Source organism: Bos javanicus, chromosome 29 (genome assembly GCF_032452875.1).
Source record: "Bos javanicus breed banteng chromosome 29, ARS-OSU_banteng_1.0, whole genome shotgun sequence".
Taxonomy (NCBI): domain Eukaryota; kingdom Metazoa; phylum Chordata; class Mammalia; order Artiodactyla; family Bovidae; genus Bos; species Bos javanicus.
Window position 1 is genome coordinate 18,873,512 of NC_083896.1, and position 22,048 is coordinate 18,895,559.

General features: G+C 39.6%; 1 protein-coding gene and 1 non-coding gene across 6 annotated transcripts in view; one reads left to right on the forward strand and one right to left on the reverse strand.

Annotated features, from left to right (window-relative positions):
* PAK1 (p21 (RAC1) activated kinase 1) overlaps nucleotides 1-22,048 on the forward strand; it is a 160,203-nt gene that overhangs the window by 132,432 nt on the left and 5,723 nt on the right. For all 5 annotated transcript variants that reach the window (XM_061406168.1, XM_061406169.1, XM_061406172.1 and 2 more), the window contains 6 exons: nucleotides 305-353; nucleotides 6,015-6,127; nucleotides 9,367-9,484; nucleotides 14,825-14,924; nucleotides 19,151-19,347; nucleotides 21,762-21,899. In XM_061406168.1, the coding sequence (XP_061262152.1) occupies nucleotides 305-353; nucleotides 6,015-6,127; nucleotides 9,367-9,484; nucleotides 14,825-14,924; nucleotides 19,151-19,347; nucleotides 21,762-21,899 (715 nt within the window). The remainder of the gene's footprint in view (nucleotides 1-304; nucleotides 354-6,014; nucleotides 6,128-9,366; nucleotides 9,485-14,824; nucleotides 14,925-19,150; nucleotides 19,348-21,761; nucleotides 21,900-22,048) is intronic.
* On the reverse strand, nucleotides 16,036-16,161 carry LOC133241914 (U6atac minor spliceosomal RNA). Its single transcript, XR_009734723.1, has one exon. It is a non-coding gene; the product is annotated as a U6atac minor spliceosomal RNA (small nuclear RNA).

A 22,048-nucleotide genomic window follows, 5' to 3' on the forward strand; every position in this document is an offset into this window, starting at 1 on the left:
AGATTTTTAGTCATTTATAATGGACATGTTCATTTTCGTAGCATTATTCCAGTATTTCTCTGCTTTCTTCCTCTGTCCCTACTTTCTTTCCTCACTTCCTGATGGCCACTCGAGCCTATATTCTCTTTGCTGCTACATACTGCCTTTCATGAGAGTCGAAGAGACAACGGGGAGGGGAGGATCATTTTTTGCTACTATTTTTATTAACACTTGCATTGCCAGATTGTGTGTGGAGAGCTTCATATGACAAATGTCACCTCATCTAACACCTTTTTTTTTTTTTTTCTTTCCCATACCTGTTCAGTGCTTCAGGCACTGTGTACACTGCAATGGATGTAGCCACAGGACAGGAGGTAAGTATCCACCACCAACTACTACTCCTTCAGTTTTACTGTTTCTTACTCTTTTTTGTTAAGTTTTAGCCCTTCTTAGCTCAACAGGCACTCTTCTAGTTTCTTACTATTGTAGACTAGAAGTCTTTCAACATGGTGAAATTACAGATTTTGGAAAGTTACTGTGGCTGCAATGTGGAGAAGAGATTGGAAGAGATAAGAGTGGAGCAGGTGACTCAGCAGGTTATTGGGTAATTCCATGTGAGAGATGATGTCTGGACTAAGGTGGTAGCACATTATAAATGGGGAAAAGTGATGTATTTGAGAGGTACTTAAGTAGATTTGAGGGACTTCCCTGGTGGCTCAGATGGTAAAGTGTCTGCCTACAATGTGAGAGACCCGGGTTCGATCCCTGGGTTGGGAAGATCCTCTGGAGAAGGAAATGGCAGCCCGCTCCAGTACTCTTGCCTGGAAAATCCCAAGGATGGAGGAACCTGGTAGTCTACAATCCATGGTGTCTCAAAGAGTTGGACACGACTGAGCGACTAAACTTTCACTTTAAGTAGATTTGACAGAATTTGGTGAGGATGACTCACAAGTGAGTGATGTGTGTATGTGTGTTCTAGTTGTGTCTGCTCTTTGTGGCCCCATGGAATATAGCCCACCAGGTTACTCTGTCCATGGAATTTTTCAGTCAAGGATACTGGAGTGGGTTGGCATTTCCTTCTCCATGGTGTCTTCCCCACCGAGGACCAAACCTGCATGTCTTGTGTTTCCTATGTTGGCAGGTGGATTCTTTGCCACTAGCACCACCTGGGAAGCCCAAGTGAGTGATCAGAGGAAGTATAGATTTGAAGAAGTTAGATACTGCCTGAGAGGCCATGTGAAACTGCCTGGTGGACAGTTATTTTTACAAATTTGGTGCCTAGGAGAGACATCTGATACAGAAGAGATTTAGAACCTTGTCTCTTGTCTTGAATCTAGTGGGTCTCCCATTGTCCCTAGGATTCTGGTAGACATTGAAGTTCTCATTTGGAGACATCTCTTTGTCTCTCATGTTTCATAAGCTGGGAAATCTGTAATCTTATTGCTAAGGCCTGATGACCCAAGATCTTATCTTCAGCAGAAGGAAGCCAGGAAGGGAATCTAGAATGCTTAATGCTTAAAGTTTCTTTGCATTGTACGCTTTGGTTGCAGAGCAGGAATGTTGGCAGGTGGGTTGTGGATGGGAGTTACCTGGGAAAGGTCTTAGTTCAAAGACTAATGGGGCTCAGAACTTGAGAGGCACCTCTTGTTCCAATGAAAATAGAGTTGGGTTCCTCTGAGGGAGGCTACTAGGACCTGCTTGTATATGTTTGGTGGTTGAAACCCCATGATGTACTGGAGAAGTCACATAACTCACTGTGCTCTTGTCAGGCTTTTACAAGTGTCTGAGGCAAATATTGAGGCTCCACTGAGGGTAAGACAGCTTCAAAAAAAATTATGTTGAAAGATTTATTAATTGTTCTTTGATGTGAGAACCAGATAACTAGATGTTTACCTTTAGTGGATAGTCAAAGTCTCTCAGTTGTGTCCAACACTTTGTGACCCCCTGGAGTATAAAGTCCATGGAATTCTCCAGGCCAGAATACTGGAGTGGGTAGCCTTTCCCTTCTCCAGGGGATCTTCCCAACCCAGGGAAAGAACCCAGGTCTCCCGCATTGCAGGCGGCTTCTTTACCAGCTGAGCCACAAGGGAAGCCCAGATGTTTACCTTTACTTACTTATAAAAGCTTGGAAAAGTCGTTTGACCTCTGGAGCTTGAATTTTATTTCTTTATAAAATATGCATGATAACATACACCTCACAAGACTGTTAAATAAGTTGAGTGAAGCAATGCATGTGAAAAATACATCATAAACTAAGAATTACGTATATATTAACTTTTATCTGCACATATTTATTTCACACAGTGTTTACTGATCATTTGCTTTATACTACACTTATGCTAAGAACTATGAAAGATTCAGACATTAAAAAACATATATATATAAGTGTAAGAAATCATACTTTCTGTTGTGTACATATAAAACTTACAGTGCTGACAGAAACCTGTGTTGAAATAATAGTAAGTAAGTAAGGAAGGATGGTATCATTTTGCTGATTTTAAATATGCTATATTGGAGGCAGAGATAGAAAAGAGGAGGTTATACCAATACTAAAAAGAACCCCACACAGTAGGCAGTATTATTTCCTTTTTACTGATCAGGAATTTGAGGCTTGGAGTTAAAGTAACTTTTGCGGGGTTGTGCTGCCAGCAGTTAGCAAGGACTGGGTTAGAATCTTTTGATTATAAAATCTTAACTTATGTTTTCCTGACTGCTAGGCTGCAGCAAGTTTTGGCAGCATGGCCCCTTGTCATATTTCTGACTTCTGGAGCCTCACAGCCCTTGATGGGAAGCAGGCTGGTGCTGGCTCGTTTCTGGAAGGTCTGGAGCTGCATGTGTGAGAAGCTGCCCACAGGAAACAAGCTTGATGTCATGTGCTTGCTTTGTGGTTACAAAACTATGAATGGAAGCAAGTCCATTAGGGTGGCTAATGCAGTGTAGCCAGGAAGGCCTCATTTTCTCCCCCAGGGAGTATAAATCTTTAGTGGAGCTGGCGGGATGCTCTGTCTTTGTGAGTGACTGCATATTGGGAGTTACCCGATGGGAAAGGAGAGCTATTTCCTGTCACAAATAGGAAGATTAGCATGTTAGTGCTGGAAGTCTTCTAGTTATAGATCCGACAATTAATTTTCAAGCCTATTTTTAGAGGGAATGTGTGTAATAGAGAAAATAGACTGGAAGACGCTTTGAAAACTGGGAAACTTTACTGGGAAACTTCCTTGTAAGTCTTAGTCTTTATTTTCTTATCTGAAAATGCAGAGGATGATTTTCACTTGACAGGGTTGTTTTACAGAGACAATGTCAGTCGAGCACCTAACACTGTGTGGCAGGAGAGTGGTTAGTTTTTGCTGTCATTCCTGCTGATTATATTGTCATTCTTGCTGCTCTGTGCCAAGTACTCATCAAATGCAGTTATGACAGTGATTAGCATTTTCACTGTTGTATTACTGTATTATTTAAATTTCTTATGTATGAGTAACATGTTGGCCACTATTTCTTTTAGTTCCCAAAAGAATCCTATGAGAAGGGAAATCAGAGTGGAAATTATTATCTTTAGTATTGATAAAGAGATGGAGGCTCAGGGAGCTTGTGATTGGTCAAGGCTGGTAAGTGACAGAATCAGCCCCAGAGCTTAGGCCCTCAGAGTTCAAGTCTAGCTCTTTTCCTGTTATGGGAGTGCTGTCTGCTGGCTTGAGTTAAGAGGGATCTGATCAGGTGAAGGGTGTTTAGCCTAGCCCATGTTTAGTCAGTAGCTGTTGGAAAGGACTGTCCCCTCCTCTGTCATCCATGGCCTGCCTCTCTTCTCCCTTGCTGCTGCCAGCAGTGACCTCTGGGAAGTTCACAAGCTCTGTCCCATCCTCCAGGATGGCCTTAGGAACTGCACAGGGTCTAGATCTTAATATGTGTTATAAGGGCTTACAGTCTTAATGTGATGGGCCTTTAGATCAATGTTTTCCTCTTAACATGTTAGAAAAAGCTAATCATCAGGTGTTAAGAAAAGTGTAGCCAGACCAGAAGCCTTCCCTGATAGGAGACCCTACTCCAAAACAATTTTTTCTCACTTAGGGTAGGGAGTGGAGGTGGTCAGAATGTTTCAAAAAAATAGTTTCTGTTCTTACTGATAAATGACTTTTGGCAGAAGACTGTCCATACTTGATTTGAAGAAATAATAGAGTGTGGAGTTTTCCCATAAAAGTTGAATTATTCATCCTCTGCTTTTCTGGATGATTCTGGAACGACTAGTTGTAGTTGTTCTGTTAGATGTTCACGTTCTTCGATGTTATTTCTAGGAAATAAACCCTTAAATAATTTAAAGTCTAGTCCTGTGGGATGAAGTAGCCTATTGCTGATGCTCTTTATGGTTTAAAAACAAAGTATTTATCAGCCCACTGAATTCTATCTTTTCCTCTTCATTGCCAAAAAGATTTGCTGAACACACACTGTATTAGGCACTATGCTTGGCACCAGGGATTCTGAGCTTTCAAACGAGCTCTCAAGTGTCTGGAGATACACACCCTAACTAATCATCATACAATTCAGTATGTGGTGAGTTCCATAAGAGATGTGTAAATATGGTCTTATAGGGCTTTAAAGAAGGCAAAAAACCTCTCTGGTTTGGAGAATGAAATTTCTTTTGGTCTGATACAAAGTATAAGAAGGTTTTGAACATGTGAAAACAGTGTAAGATGTTCCAAATGGAGAGAGGCTCAGATATGAGCATACATCTTTCATTGTAGCATATGAAAGAATACAGTAAGAAGTAAGATAGAGGTCAGATTCGAAGGACTTTGAAGGTTGGGCCAAGGAACATCTCTAGGAACAGGAACCTTTTTAATTTTGAATCTGAGAGAGTGTTATCAAATGTGTACAGTGGGGAAGATTAATCTGGCTCTGTGTGCAGAATAAATGGGCATTGCTTTTGAGATTCTAATCCTGACTCTGCTACTGAATTGTTGTGCTTACAAGTCACATATCCTCTCTGAATTACAATTTCCTCATCTGTCAGACATAGTCGGTAGTAATATTTAAGTCATAACGTGTCTCAGAGGATTAAATGAAATACATTTGAGAATATTGTATGTAGTACCTGACACACTGAAAAAAATGGATGCAAAAGTGCCTTGGAAATTAACATATTCCTTAAATTGGTATTATGTGAAAATTTGTTTATTTCTATAGACAAAAAGCCTATGAAGATCTTTTTCATACATAAACATTAAGGATCCCCTTTCTCTATTTTCTCTTAACCTGGTCAACTCTGATTTACTTTTCCACAGTTTAAAAAGGCATCTCCCCTTTATGAAGCCTCTATATTGATCGTGTGAAAGAGTTCTTGCCAGCTTTATGTTTCTGTAACATTTTGTGTGGGCTTTGTTAAAGCACACCTCTTTTATATTGTGAGTTTTAAAAGTGCTTTTCTAATATAAGTATTTTGTAGCAAGTTTGATCTTCAAACTTTGGTTCACATTAGAATTACTTGGAGGGCTTGTTAAAATACAGGGTTTTTGAGGAAAAGGAAGTCCCTATTTATCCATACTTGAGCTTGGATTAAGTAGAGATCTAAGAAGGTAGAGAGATAAATGGAAAGATCAGTTTTTAAATTTTTTTACTTCCTCATTTAAATTCTTCATAACCATGTCTTATCCTCACCTCCAGTGACACCAATACCAATGCCAAGTAATAAATGATCTTTATACTTAGCAAGTGAACTTTTCCATTAAATAGAAAATTTGTGCAAACCACGCACTACCCACCCGCCCCCCCCTCCCCCGAAAAAAAAAAAAACCACCACTGAATTTCTGATTCAGTAGGTTTGGTTGGGGCCTGAAATTTTTCATTTCCAGCACATTCCCAGATGATGTAGCTGGACTTTGCATTGAGTACCATTGGTCTCCAGTGATAAACTGTGAGTTCCTCAAGGGCTCAGACCATATTTTATTCATCTCTGTCTCCTAAGTGTTTGTGTCTGGTACTTAGTAGGTGCTCAGTAAATTCGGAGTGACTCTGGTTATACATTGAATGTACTTTGATTTCAGGTGGCCATTAAGCAGATGAACCTTCAGCAGCAGCCGAAGAAAGAGCTGATTATTAATGAGATCCTGGTCATGAGGGAAAACAAGAACCCAAATATTGTGAACTACTTGGACAGGTATGGAGTGGTAGTCCTGTCAAAGAAATAAGGCCTTTGGGACTGATGGATGTAGTGCTAGTAGAGAAGGCAACACCAGCACTCAGAACTGTTTCCATTCAAGAATCTTTTAAGGTGCTCAGCTCTGTGCCTCTGAGCCTGCATGCTGCTGGACATCTCTAACTGCTGCACAGTCTTCTGGGTTAGGCTGAACCCTACCACCCTATGGCTTCTCCCAGCTGGTCCCGCCCCAGGGAATGCCTTCAGCCCATCTGCCTGAGTCAGACGCAAAGGTCTTTAAATCATTCTGCATCTCAAATCTTTTCCTCATCCTGCTTACCCTGCTGAATAACTTCTGGTTTGTCTGCATTATCTTAAAATGTGACATTCAGTAGTTTTGTTTGAGATTTGAGCCTTGTTTGAGATTTGAGCTGTATGGAGATAGTGCAACCCCTCCTTTGTTTTAAACTCTATGAAACTTGATTTCATTCTTTTTGTTGTTGTTGTTCATTTAAAAAATGTTTTTTTTTTTTAAATTTTAAGTGTTCTGTTTTCATTGTTGACCCCTAGTAAGTATGTAGTCAGTTCAAATCTCTGATCCTTTTTTTTTTTTTTCCCTTAACAAGAGTTTGCCTTAAACTGGTAACATAGATTTTGGGTTATCTTCATTAAATTCCTTTTTGATTCTTTTAACCTATCTTTCCAGCCTGTAAGAATTCTGCTCTTTAAGGTAATAATAAGAATTGTAGCTAATATTTGTGTTATGCTTTTCTTTGTACTAAGCACTTTTGTGAATAGCAGTATCTCATTATGAGGTAGGGTTTATTGTCTGTATTTTACAGATGAAGAAACTGAGATTCATAGAAGTTAATAACTTGTCCAAGACCAATAAGCCAGTAAGTAGCAAATGAGGGTTTTGGATTTGAATATTCCTAGCATCAACGTCCATGCCCTTTCCATCATATTATGTTCTTTTATACCATATCTGAACAAAAGGAAGTGCTTCTTGCCTGGGTTTCAGAGACATCAGAGGTGAAGGTGACATTGGAGCAAGTCTTGGACTCTGAGTAATTTTTCTTACTATTTATTGTGCATTGCCAACTTGTTTTCATTGCTGCCAGATTATGCCAGATTTCTTGTTCTTAATCTAAAAGTGGTAAGCATTCATTTCTTTAAAGAGGAAAGGAGTTGGACTTTGGCCTTCTCTGTTTTGGAGATGATAGTCTCTCCATGATGTAGGTCATGACTGGCTCCGAAGAATCCTCTGAAGTTATTCATCCTCCCATCTCTTTTAAGAACTTATTATATGGAGAATAAAGCATGGATAAGCTTCTGAAGGTTATAAGGATACCACATTTTGGCTCAGGATAAGGAAAAATGAAAGCTGTCTTAAGGGTATGGCCTATCTCATAAAATAGTGAGTTCCTCATTAGTGGAGGTAAGTAAACAACAAAATGCATGTGGTTGAATGAATCTGTGTTCTGGGAATGGGATTAGAAGGTTTATAAATTGTTTGTTTATCATGCCTTTGCCAGTGTTTCCAGAGGCGTATTGTATTCTGTAGTCAGAAATAAATTAGGCTCAGTCCCTGCCATCAGTTGTAGTCTGGTGTAGAAAAACACACCTAGGAGTTCTTGCTGGAGGAGAAGAGTGGGTACTCTTAAGCTGAACATTCAGTGAAGGTGCTACATTTGAGAGTCTATGGTTTTTGTGAGTTCCCAGAGGAGAACTCCATTCATGTTTTTTCTTCTCTAAATATGGGATGCTCTGAAGCTTTTTTGATGGTACCTTGGCACAGTGTATAGCTGCATAGTAACTGAGACAACATGAATCTGGTCTTGAGAGCATTACGTGAGACCCAGCTAAAGGGACTCTGCTTTGTCAGTGTCCACATAATCTTTTGTACACTTGTGTTTTCCCCCCAGTCAGTCCAAGTTGACAGATGTCTTTTCGATGTGCTGGGTGATGGTCTATAAATGCACATTCTTTGTCAGGGAAGAAATAGGCAGTGGAGGGCTTTTTACCCAGTCCTGAATTCTCTTTTGGTCCAAGTTCAAAGGAGAAATTTGGTCCATTGTTGAAGGAGAAATTAATGTCATATTTTTTCTTCATGGACATTAAAAACTACAAGACTTTGATGTATAGAGAATGCATAATATTATAGAAAGAGGACTGAATTGATTAATAGGCAAGAGAATAGGATTTAAATCTTATCCTTTACTTGAGACTGTTTATTTTTTCCAGTAGCCTCCCATCTGCCCAGCAGTAGTCCCAATAAGGGGATGAAGATGATATGACATACCACACAGCTCAAGCCAATCCAGTCTGCCTCCTTTGTCTAAAGCTAGCACAAGAGTTTGTAGAGCTCTAGACTATCTTTGTTGTTTATTTGTCTTATTTTGTAGCAGAGGAAACTGACAGGCTAAGTGACCTTTTTACTTATCATATAACAGAGCTGAGTGATCCAGTCCCTGAGTGAAACTTTCAGTTTTAGCCCTTCTCAGCCCCGCAGTCTATCTAGTGATACAGTACTAAATTGGAAACCCTTGGCTTCCAGAAGAGGCTTTGGTTCTGCAATCCTCCGAATTTATTCCCTCCTTAGAATCAGAGATGTTCAAAATGGAGATCATTGTCAGCAGAATGGGTGTGTGTATAAAACTACAGCTTTTTAATGGTTTTTATAACCAGTACTTTATTTAACATTTGCAGTTATCTTTTATTTTATTCATTGATTTATTCAGTAAATAATGACATCTACTGTGCCACTCTCTCTGGGGATGGAATCTTGAACATGACCTGGTACTGATCTCATGGATCTCACATCTAGTAGAACTCTCAAAGATGTTTAGTGACTTCCCTAATATTGGTAACATGGACTCCAGATCCCATCTTCATCAGATGTTTGGGTACTCTCTGCTTTCAGGCTTCTAGAGATGTGGGAACCATGCCTGATTTTAAGAAATACTGCTTTGTGTTGTGATGAAATGAAATTTTATTGCATCTTCAACCTAGTGATTTTAGTTCTATCTTTTGGGGCTTCACAGGACAGTCTGCTTTGTTTTCTCCAGTTGAACCCTTAAGAGATGTCAAGCTAGTGAAACGTCTGATAGATTCTGCTTTTCTTCAGAAAAAAGGACCCTAGACCCTTTCAGAGTTGAGGGAAATGCAGAGTCACCCTGTATATATGTTTGTCCTTTGAAAGCCACTGCTATGGCTCAGTGTACCCTATTCCTACTCACCTTTTACCTTTATCCCTGCAGTTACCTTGTGGGAGATGAGCTATGGGTTGTCATGGAATATTTGGCTGGAGGTTCTTTGACAGACGTGGTAACAGAAACTTGCATGGACGAAGGTCAGATTGCAGCTGTGTGCCGTGAGGTAAGGCCAACAGCCAATTAGACTTGAGCAGGACATGGCTTCCATATCTATGTATCTCAGGGTTCTGCATCTGATGGGATCTCAGCCTGGGCACTGTAGAGGTGGGAAAAATTAGTTGTATTCTCCCATCATCCTTTAATGATACCTGTTTTGAGACTTTTATCATCATTCTTTTTTCTTTAAAGGTAACTATATTCTGGTAACTTTCTTTCAGAATATATATATATTTCTTTCAGAATATATATATATATATATATATATATATATACATATGGCTGGATGGCATCACTGACTCGATGGACCTGAGTCTGGGTGAACTCCGGGAGTTGGTGATGGACAGGGAGGCCTGGCGTGCTGCAATTCATGGGGTCGCAAAGAGTCGGACCTGACTAAGCGACTGAACTGAACTGAACTGATACACATACATACATACATACATATATATAATAATCATGTATTATTTCAGCCTCTTAAAAATAGCTGCTATGAACACTTATTTTCCTTTATCTCTTTACTATGGGTATATATTTTAGTCATTTTTTTTATTTTGCTTTCCTGCTTTATTCATATGTTATGAAGAAGGAAATAAAGCAGAGTAAAGAGATAGTGACAGAGGAGATATTATTTCAGATAGTCAGGGAAGGTTTTGCCATATATTTGAGTAAAGATCTGAATGATATGAGAAAGTAAGCCAAGCAGAAATCTAGGGTAAAATACTTCCAGGCAAAAGGAATAGGAAACAAAGTTTAAATCAGTATTCTTCTCTCTCCTCGTTGCTGTCAAACATCTAATGTCTGTAAAATGCTTGTATAAGGAGGGAGAATAAAAACCTTGGCAAGACCTACATGAGAAGCCATGTCCTTAGGGGATGGCCACATCTTCATTAGAGCAAGAGGATGAAGGGAGTATTTGGAGAAGTTGGGTGTATTGGGTGCTTTGCTGGTAAGAGACTGAAACTTTCTTATAGCCTAATAGTATAGAAGTTTGGGAATTAGGGAAAGAGATTATGATTAAGTGGTTAGAAGAGTAGACTCAGAGTTTTATGGGGATGAGTATGCCTAGGGTTTGATGATAGAGGAATTAGAATCATGCAGATGAAATTACATGGTTTTGTAATAATATTAGGGAAAATAAAGTCACGTGAAATCACTACTGTCCTAGAAAATATGACCATCTTTTCATCAAAAACCCTGGGATCTAGAACACATGCACAGGTAGGTTAATGGAATTAACACAGGCCTGGGATCTTAGGAGATCTGATTTATTTTCTTTACTGTACCACTGAGGTGGTGTTTCTCAAATTTGTTTCATTATTCTCCCTCTCCCACCAGGAAGCTTTCTAGATGTTTTTTCCTAATCACATTTCCCCCATGAAATTTAATATCATAGATAAACTATGTATCTGTATTCTGGGGACCTTTGGAAATGCAGAGTTATTGTAATAACTAAGATGTTATTCATTTCAGTCATCCGAAGAACTGACTTTTACTGATTGAGATACATGCAAATGTGTGCTTGGGGAAATCAATATGTCTCAGGTGATTTATCTTAGGAATTGCAACATTCATACTGTGTATACCTTAGGGGTACCATGAGGATCAAAAAGCATTTGGAAAAACATTTAAATGTTATGCAAATACATGGCATTACTATTATCCATAAGTTCTCATAGAGATAATTCACCTTTCTAAAAATACTGTTCAGATCAGATCAGATCAGTCACTCAGTCGTATCTGACTCTTTGCGACCCCATGAATCGCAGCACGCCAGGCCTCCCTGTCCATCACCAACTCCCGGAGTTCACTGAGACTCACGTCCATCGAGTCAGTGATGCCATCCAGCCATCTCATCCTCTGTCGTCCCCTTCTCCTCCTGCCCCCAATCCCTCCCAGCATCAGAGTCTTTTCCAATGAGTCAACTCTTCGCATGAGGTGGCCAAAGTACTGGAGTTTCAGCTTTAGCATCATTCCTTCCAAAGAAATCCCAGGGCTGATCTCCTTCAGAATGGACTGGTTGGCTCTCCTTGCATTCCAAGGGACTCTCAAGAGTCTTCTCCAACACCACAGTTCAAAAGCATCCAATCTTCGGCGCTCAGCCTTCTTCACAGTCCAATTCTCACATCCATACATGACCACAGGAAAAACCATAGCCCTGACTAGATGGACCTTTGTTGACAAAGTAATGTCTCTGCTTTTGAATATGCTATCTAGGTTGGTCATAACTTTCCTTCTAAGGAGTAAGCGTCTTTTAATTTCATGGCTGCAGTCACCATCTGTAGTGATTGAGATATAATTCACATACCATATTATTCACCCATTTAAAGTAATAATTTAAAAGATATTAGTATATTTAGTTATACAGCTATCACCATAATCAGTTTTAGAACATTTGCATCACCCTAAAAAGAAACAAAGAATGTTCAAACTACTGCACAATTGCATCATCTCACACACTAGCAAAGTAATGCTCAACATTCTCCAAGCCAGGCTTCAACAGTATGTGAACCGTGAAGTTCCAGATGTTCAGGCTGGATTTAGTAAAGGCAGAAGAACCAGAGATCAAATTGCCAACATTCATTGGATCATTGAAAAAGCAAGAGAGTTCCAGAAAAACATCTACTTCTGCTTTAATAACTATGCCAAAGCCTTTGACTGTGTGGATCACAACCAACTGTGGAAAATTCTTCAAGAGACGGGAATACCAGACCACCTGACCTGCATCCTGAGAAATCTGTGTGCAGGTCAAGAAGCCACAGTTAGAACCGGACATGGAACAACAGACTGGTTCCAAATTGGGAAAGGAGTACGTCAAGGCTGTATATTGTCACCCTCTTATTTAACTTATATGCAGAGTACATCATGCAAAATGCCAGGCTGGATGAAGCACAAGCTGGAATCAAGATTGCCAGAAGAAATATCAGTAGCCTCAGATACGCAGATGACACCACCCTTATGGCAGAAAGTGAAGAAGAACTAAAGAGTCTCTTGATGAAAGTGAAAGAGGAGAGTGAAAAAGTTCACTTAAAACTCAACATTCAGAAAACTAAGATTATGGCATCTGGTCCCATCACTTCATGGCAAATAGATGGGGAAACAGCAACAGACTTGATTTTTGGGGGCTTCAAAATCACTGCAGATGGTGACTTCAGCCATGAAATTAAAAGACACTTGCTCCTTGGAAGAAAAGTTATTACCAACCTAGATAGCATATTAAAAGGCAGAGACATTACTTTGCCAACAAAGGTCTGTCTAGTCAAGGCTATGGTTTTTCCACTAGTCAAATATGGATGTGAGAGTTGGACTATAAAGAAAGCTGAGTGCTGAAGAATTGATGCTTTTGAATTGTGGCATTGGAAAAGACTCTTGAGAGTCCCTTGGACTGCAAGGAGATCCAACCAGTCCATCCTAAAGGAAATCAGTCCTGAATATTCATTGAAAGGACTGATATTGAAGCTGAAACTCCAATACTTTGTCTACCTGATGTGAAGAACTGACTCATTGGAAAAGACCCTGATGCTCGGAAAGGTTGAAGGCAGGAGGAGAAGGGGACGACAGAGCATGAGATGGTTGGGTGGCATCACCGACTCGATGGACATGAGTTTGAGCAAGCTCCGGGAGTTGGTGATGGACAGGGAAGCCTGGTGTGTTGCAGTCCATGGGGTCGCAAAGAGTCAGACACAACTGAGCGACTGAACTGAACTGAGAAAGAAACTCCATACCTATTAGCAGTCACCCCCCGCCACCCCCACCCAACCTGTTTCCCATCCCTTCCAGCCCTATGCAGCCACTAGTCTATTTTGTGTCTCTGTTGATTTGCTTATTCCAGGTAGTTTCATATAAAGGTAATATGTGCTCTGATTGGCTCATTTTGCTTAGTATAATATTTTGAAGGCTCATCTGTTCTACAGCATATGTCCTTTTATTAACAAGTAAGATTCTGTTTATTTGCCTGTCCATCAGCTGATGGACATTTGGGTAATTTCCACTTTTTGACTCTTATGGATAATGCTCTGAACATTCATGGATAAGTTGTTGGTTGAATATATGTTTTTACTTCTCTTGGGTATGTGCCTAAGAGCGGATCTTCTGGTCATGTAGAGACTTTATGTTTAATATTTTGAGGACTGGCCAAAATGTTTACCACAGTGGCTGTACCATTTTATATTCCTACCAGCAATACATGTTGGTTCCAATTTCTAGAAATCATCCTTTCTGTTTATAATTTTTGACATCCAGAGGCCAAAGTCTCTAGCCTCCTTAGGAAAACAGGTCTTACTTTTCCAGGGAAAAGCTGCTTCTGGATATTGGTTTGTTTTTAATTTAGCCATTGATGTATTCTTAGAAAGTGAAGTATTAAGTTGAGAATATTTCAGTAGTGTCCTCTAATTGGTTTGCATCTTTTTCATGTTTTTTAATTGGTGGAAGCCTCTAAATTTTAGCTTTGGGTTATGAACTTCCTAATAGATTTAATAGTAACCTTGAGAGTGTCTTTTCTGATCCTCACCTTTTACAGATGGGAAGACAGTAGCCCAGAGGGAATAAGAGATTTGTCTAGAATAATTTTATTGGTCAGAACCATGCATTTTTATTATTCTTTTCAGTCTCTATATTACTCATTCTACCTATTGAGTCTGTGTGTTTTCCAAGGTTCTTTTCTTTCTTCTTTATTTACTATAGCATTTGCCAATTTCAACCATTACCATAACTTGAAAGACTTGTAAACGTTTATTTCAAGTCCAGCCTCTCTGCAGCACCCAAGATTCACACCTGCAGTTGCCTGCTGGACATTTGTCTGCAGATGTTTATGGGAACGTAAAAAGCAGAATACAGCAAACAGTACAAACTACCTCCTCACCAAAATAAGACTATCTTCCTAAATTCATGGCTTCTAATATCATTTCCATTTGTTTAGTTCCCAAATGTGACTGTTATTTGTCATTTTCCTGTAGTTTTTTCTTTACAAAATCCTTTCCATTCTTCCTCAGTATTTTTTTTTTTTTTTGCCTTGGGTTCTTTGTCAAGGTGCTAATGTTCTGTAAACAATTCTAAAACACTTTGGAGGAATTCCTGTACCTAAAACTGTTATAAGCTATGTTACAATACACTGTGGTCAAGTACCTTATAAGAAAAGTATGAGGCAGCACTAAGTATTAAAAGTATGTTTAGTAATGAGACAAGAGACTGGATTTTAGATCTGCCTCTTCCATTTATTTGGAGTAAGTTCTTTTACTCACTGGGGTCTCACTTTTGTTATCATAAAATGAGGAGGTTGGATTAGTGATTTTCTGTAAGTCTTCATAATTATTTGTCCTTTCTCTTTCTGCCCACATCACTTCAACAGTGCCTGCAAGCTTTGGAGTTTCTGCATTCGAACCAAGTTATTCATAGAGACATCAAGAGTGACAACATCCTGTTGGGAATGGATGGCTCTGTCAAGTTAAGTGAGTAGGAGTGATAATAACTTCTCTTCCCTCTGGGACCCTGTCTCCTCTGGGATGGTAATCATATAAGAGTAGCTACAAGACTCACCAAAGAATCTTATTTCTTGGATATGCAGGCACTTTATGTTACTCAGCACTATATAGGATGACATTTTTTCCCCACTCATTTATACATTCAATGAAAAACATTTATTGTGTTGGGCAACAGGGATACTTTTGCCTGTATTTAAGTAGTTCTCAATCTACTGTGGGAAACATAAAATACATAATTAGAAAAAAGAGTTTAGTGTAATAACTTTCAGTCATTCATTTAGCAAACTTTTATAAAATGTCTGTTTATGTGGTCGGCCATCTGAGAATGAAAAATGTGAGTAAGAACACATAGTTCTTATTGAAGGTTTCATAATTAAGTAAACATATAATAGCAATATAATGGGAATGAATAGCAGGCAGAACATTCTGTTCAGAAGTGTAAGGATGAAGAATCCAGACAAACAGATTGTGTCACAGGTGGATGGGCAGCTTATGGGAAGACTGTTAGCAGTTTCTACCCTGGGGCACAAGAGGAGGAACTTATTAAATCAGGGTCATGCCTCAATTCAGTTCAGTCGCTCAGTCGTGTCCAACTCATTGCGACCCCATGGACTGTAGCACACCAGGCCTCCCTGTCCATCAACAACTCCGGAACTTGCTCAAACTCATGTCCATCGAGTTGGTGATGCCATCCACCATCTCATCCTTTGTCGTCCCCTTCTCCTCCCACCTTCAATTTTTCCCAGCATCAGGGTCTTTTCCAATGAGTTCTTCACATCAGGTGGACAAAGTATTGGAGTTTCAGCTTCAGCATCAGTCCTTTCAATGAATATTCAGGACTGATTTCCTTTAGGATGGGCTGGTTTGGATCTCCTTGCAGTCCAAGGGACTCTCAAGAGTCTTCTCCAACACCACAGTTGAAAAACATCAATTCTTCAGTGCTCAGCTTTCTTTATAGTCCAACTCTCACATCCATACTTGACTACTGGAAAAACCATGGCTTTGACTAGACGGAACTTTTTTTTTTTTTTTTGGTATTCTTTTTTTTTTTTCTAATTTTATTTTATTTTTAAACTTTAAAAAACAGTGGTTAGATGCCACGAAGTAGGTGGCAGTGCCTTAACCGTATGCGTGTTGTCAGGCCCGAGAGTCTCTTCCATCCTTGTCAAGGGGAGTGCTAACCTTCTCTCCTTTCATACAACACTAGACGGAACTTTTGTCGGCAGGGTAATGTCTCTGCTTTTATTTTAATATTCTGTCTAAGTTGGTAATAACTTTTCTTCCAAGGAGCAAGTGTCTTTTAATTTCATGGCTGAAGTCACCATCTGCAGTGATTTTGAAGCCCCCAAAAATCAAGTCTGTTGCTGTTTCCCCATCTATTTGCCATGAAGTGATGGGACCAGATGCCATAATCTTAGTTTTCTGAATGTTGAGTTTTAAGTGAACTTTTTCACTCTCCTCTTTCACTTTCATCAGAGTCTCTTTAGTTTTTCACTTTCTGCCATAAGGGTGGTGTCATCTGCGTATCAGAGGTTATTGATATTTCTTCTGGCAATTTTGATTCCAGCTTGTGCTCCATCCAGCTTGGCATTTCTCATGATGTACTCTGCATATAAATTAAATAAACAGGGTGACAATATACAGCCTTGATGTACTCCTTTTCCTATTGGAACCAGTCTGTTGTTCCATGTGCAGTTCTAACTGTTGCTTCCTGACCTGCATACAGATTTCTTAAGAGGTAGGTCAGGTGGTCTAGTATTCCCATCTCTTTCAGAATTTTCCACAGTTTGTTTTGATCCACACACTCAGAGTCTTTAGTGTAGTCAATAAAGCAGAAGTAGATGTTTTTCTGGAACTCTCTTGCTTTTTCGATGATCCAACTGTTGTTGCCTGTTTGCTCTCTGGTTCCTCTGCCTTTTCTAAAACCAGCTTGAATATCTGGAGGTTCACAGTTCATGTATGTTGAAGCCTGGCTTGGAGAATTTTGAGCATTACTTTACTAGCATGTGAGATGAGTGCAATTGTGCATTAGTTTGAGCATTCTTTGGCATTGCCTTTCTTTGGAATTGGAATGAAAACTGACCTTTTCCAGTACTATGGCCACTGTTGAGTTTTCCTGATATGCTGGCATCTTGAGTGCAGCACTTTCACAGCATCATCTTTTAGGATTGGAAATAGCTCAACTGGAATTCCATCACCTCCACTAGCTTTGTTCATAATGAGGCTTCCTAAGGACCACTTGACTTCTCATTCCAGGATGCCTGGCTCTAGGTGAGTGGTCATACCATCATGATTATCTGGATCGTGAAGTTCTTCTATGTATTCTTGCCACCTCTTCTTAATATCTTCTGCTTCTGTCCTTTATTGTGCCCATCTTTGTATTGAAACCTTACCTTAATATATCTAATTTTCTTGAAGAGATCTCTAGTCTTTCCCATTCTATTGTTTTCCTCTATTTCTTTGCACTGATATCTGGGGAAGGCTTTCTTATCTCTCCTTGTTATTCTTTGGAACTCTGCATTCAAATGGGTATATCTTTCCTTTTCTCCTTTGATTTTTGCTTCTCTTCTTTTCACAGCTACTTGTAAGGCCTCCTTAGACAGCCATTTTGCTTTTTTGCATTTCTTTTTCTTGGGGATGATCTTGATTCCCGTCTTCTGTACAATGTCACGAGCATCCTTCCATAGTTCTTCAGGTACTCTATCAGATCTAATCCCTTGAGTCTATTTATTACTTCCACTGTATAATCATAAGGGATTTGATTTAGGTCATACCTGAATGATCTTGTGGTTTTTCCCTGCTTTCTTCAATTTAAGTCTGAGTTTGGCAATAAGGAGTTCATGATCTGAGCAGTCAGCTCCTGGTCTTGTTTTTGCTGACTGTATAGAGCTTCTCCATCTTTGGCTGCAAAGAATATAATCAATCTGATTTCAGTGTTAACCATCTGGTGTTGTCCGTGTGTAGAGTCTTCTCTTGTGTTGTTGAAAGAGGGTGTTGCTACGACCAGTGAATTCTCTTGGCAAAACTCTATTAGCCTTTGCCCTGCTTCATTCTGCACTCAAAGGCCAAATTTGCCTGTTACTCCAGGTGTTTCTTGACTTCCTACTTTTGCATTCCAGTCCCCTATAATGAAAAGGACATCTTTTTTGGGTGTTAGTTCTAGAAGGTCTTGTAGGTCTTCATAGAACCCTTCAACTTCAGCTTCTTCAGCGTTACTGGTTGCAACATAGACTTGTATTACTATGATATTGAATTGTTTGCCTTGGAAACGAACAGAAATCATTCTGTCGTTTTTGAGATTGTGCCTAAGTACTGTATTTCGGACTCTTTTATTGACTGTGATGGTGACTCCATTGTTTCTATGGGATTCTTGCCCACAGCAGTAGATATGATGGTCATCTGAGTTAAATTCACCCATTCCTGTCCATTTTAGTTCGCTGACTCCTAAAATGCCTATGCTCACTCTCGCCATCTCCTGTGTGACCACTTCCAATTTGCCTTGATTCATGGACCTAACGTTCCAGGTTCCTATGCAATATTGCTTTTTACAGCATTGGACTTTGCTTCTATCACTAGTCACATCCGCAGGTGGGTCGTGTTTTTGCTTTGGCTCCATCTCTTCATTCTTTCTGAAATTGTTTCTTCATTGATCCCCAGTAGTATATGGGGCACCTATCGACCTGGAGAGTTTGTCATTCAGTATCCTATCTTTTTGCCTTTTCATACTGTTCATGGGGTTCTCAGGGCAAGAATACTGAAGTGGTTTGCCATTCCCTTCTCAAGTGGACCATATTTTGTCATGCCTAGTTGTAGATGATTAGGGTTTCATGCCTGGGAAATAAAATAAGGACCTCGTAACCAGATACTGGTGTATGGGGATGGTTTTCAGGAATAAAGCAGAATTGGGGCAGGTAGTAGGTGTCAAAATGGGCAGCTTAGCCTTTAATGCCTAGTGTTTCTGGTTTGAGGAGGAGTAGGAAGGTAGAAATGTTGTTTCATGTTTCTCCTTAAAGTCTGAACAGGGCAGAGCCTAGGAGCTGGATATGAAGGTGGTAGTTATGTGACTCCAGCTTTGGAGAGACAAGGGATGTAGTGGCTAGGACACCAGGAGAGCTTGATACCTAGAGGGAGGCACGCACTATTTATAGAAGGAACACTCTGCATATGAATCGTTTCTGTCTTTTCTTTTTCAGCTGATTTTGGATTTTGTGCTCAGATCACCCCAGAGCAGAGCAAACGGAGCACCATGGTGGGAACACCGTACTGGATGGCACCAGAGGTTGTAACCCGGAAAGCCTATGGGCCTAAGGTTGACATTTGGTCCTTGGGCATCATGGCCATTGAAATGATTGAAGGGGAGCCCCCATACCTCAACGAAAACCCTCTGAGAGTGAGTGTTACTCATCCCATATCAAGATGTTTGGGCTGTTGAATTTCTCTTTTCTGGATCAAACTAGGCAGTGATAAAGCATACATGCTTAAAGAAAATGTAAATTAGCAGTCATTCATTCATATATTCAGTGATTTTTTGAGTTCTTATGGGCAAGAAACGGTTCTGATAATAATAAAACAAATTAGTATATAGTAACAGAAGATAAGAGCTGTGAAAGAAATAGAAAGAGAGTAAGAGGGGGGAAGGACAGAGAAGTGTGCTGTTTTATTTTAGGTGGAGAATGAATTCCTCTCTTATAACTTATCTGAGGAGAAATCTGAAGAAAAAAAAGGAATGAAAAAATAAAAAGAAAAATGAAAAAAGGAATGAACCTTGAGATTAATCTGAAGTAAGAATTTTCGAGTTATCAAGTGTATAAAGAACTTGTTTAGAGAACATACTTGATACATCGTTGGGAAAACCAAGGAGACTAGTGTCCCTGAAGTGAGTGAGCAGAGTGGACAAGGTTCTGACCATGTTAAGTTAAAATGTTTATTAGACATCTTAAGTGGAGGTATTGAGTAGAATTGGGCATAAGAGTTCAGAGTTCAAGAGTGAGTATTCAGGACTCGAAATACAAATTTATTAGTAGGTATTATATAGTTGGTTTATTTAAAAATCAGAGGTAGATGATAATGAGATCACTCACCTAGGGAGTCAGGTAGTACTGATACCCGGAATACTCTCATGTTTACAAAGTAGAGGAACCAGCAAAGTTGACCAATGGGCAGCCTTCCTGGTAGAAGGAGAACTGAGAGACGTGTCCCGGAGGCCAAGAGGACAAAGTGTTTTGAGAAGGAGAATGGACCAGTGTGTCAAATGTGACTATGTTGCATTTAAGATAATCCTAAGTAATGATCATAAGATTTGCCCGTGTGAAGGTTATTGATGACTTTGACAGTCAGTTTCACTGGAGTGATGGGAATGAAAGTCTGATTAGAGTAAATCCACCAGAGTAAAGAAATGACATGTATAAGCAGTTACTTTTCATTGTTTTCTTTCAGAGGAATTTTGCAGTTATGCTAACAGAGAAGTGAGTGGAGCCATATCTTGAAGTAGAGACTAGGGGGGTTTTCTTTTTTTGTTTTGAAGATGATATTATCATAGCATGTTTTTGTGCTGATGAGAATTATCTAGTAGAGAGGAAAATGGTCATGTACAAGAGTGATGTGACATCTGTAGGAGAGATAGTGATATCCTTAAGTAGATCAGGGGGGTTGGATCAAATACTGAAGTAAAGATCATCAAATTAGAACTTGGACAGTTTATTATTATAATAGGAGAGGGAAAGCAGCGTATGTGAATACAGATGCAGGTAGGGTGGTAATTTTGATTATGGGCAAATGTGAGAGTTATTCTGATTGTTTTTATTTTGTTATTTATTCCAACCTCTCATTTGGTGCAAGAATTCCCTGAGTTTTGTCGCTAATCAACAGTCATGTAATTTTAGCCGGTTACCTCTTGGATAGCCCTGATTATTGAAAAGTGTTTTAGTGTACCAAACTGAAACTACCTTCCATAGTTTCTTCTCTTGGCTCCCAGTATTGCCCTGTGGATCCACATGCCACTCGTCTTCCTCCACCTTAGAGTGCCTTGAAAATGATGATGAGTAGTAGTAACAGAAATAAGACTGGGATCAAAGTCAGAGGACATGAGCTTGTGTAAACAGCATGATCCCAAGCATATCTCTTTATGTTTTAGGACTTTATCTGTGAAATGGGGATGATAATTCTTGCCCTGCCTATTACCCAGAGTTATTGTGGTCATTAAATGAGATAGTGTTTGTGTAAACACTTTACAAAATAAAGTTCAGATTGCTTTAAAAGGTTTAGTATGATGATTTTCTTTATCTTTCCCAGGAGATGGCTTCATATTAGAGAACCAGGATGGCAGCAGTGAAACAGTTTGCTCCTTTATGGAACAGTTCCTTTATATATTCTTTTCCTGCTAGAAGAGATCAGTTTTTAGATGACTGAGATGATGGCACTAGGAATAATAAATTTCCTTCAGTAAATGGCAGGTGTTTAACTCATTAGGCTAAATGTATAGTAAACCATTTAGATTTAAATCATTAATAATAAATGCTTGGATCTGTAACACACTTCATAAGCTTATGAAGTGCTTTCAATATGTTATCTTGTTTTATTTTACAGACATGTGAGATAGGCACTGTTAACATCCCTGTTTTACAGATGAGGAAGTTAGAAATCCACTGGAAATTTGGCTCTTAAGTCATATTCTCTCCAGTATACTAAAGCTGCCTCTTTGTCTTCTGAAGGCTGAAGGCAGCCGACCATATTTCTTGACGGCCTGTCTGGGAACCAGGAAAGAACCCTAGGTAGAGCCCAGGGCAATTCTGTTTGTATTTCCAGGCCTTGTACCTCATTGCCACCAATGGGACCCCAGAGCTTCAGAACCCAGAGAAGCTGTCAGCTATCTTCCGAGACTTTCTGAACCGCTGTCTTGAGATGGATGTGGAGAAGAGAGGTTCGGCTAAAGAACTGCTGCAGGTAACTGTCCCTATGTAGGGAGGCACCTAATTCAGAGAATCACATAACCAAGGCTTTTTTTTTGCTGCATTTTTGTATGGCTGTTACAGAACTAGGCTTTTCTTCTAGCTCGTCCCACACTCCTATTCCCCTCATCTTGTTCATCCCTG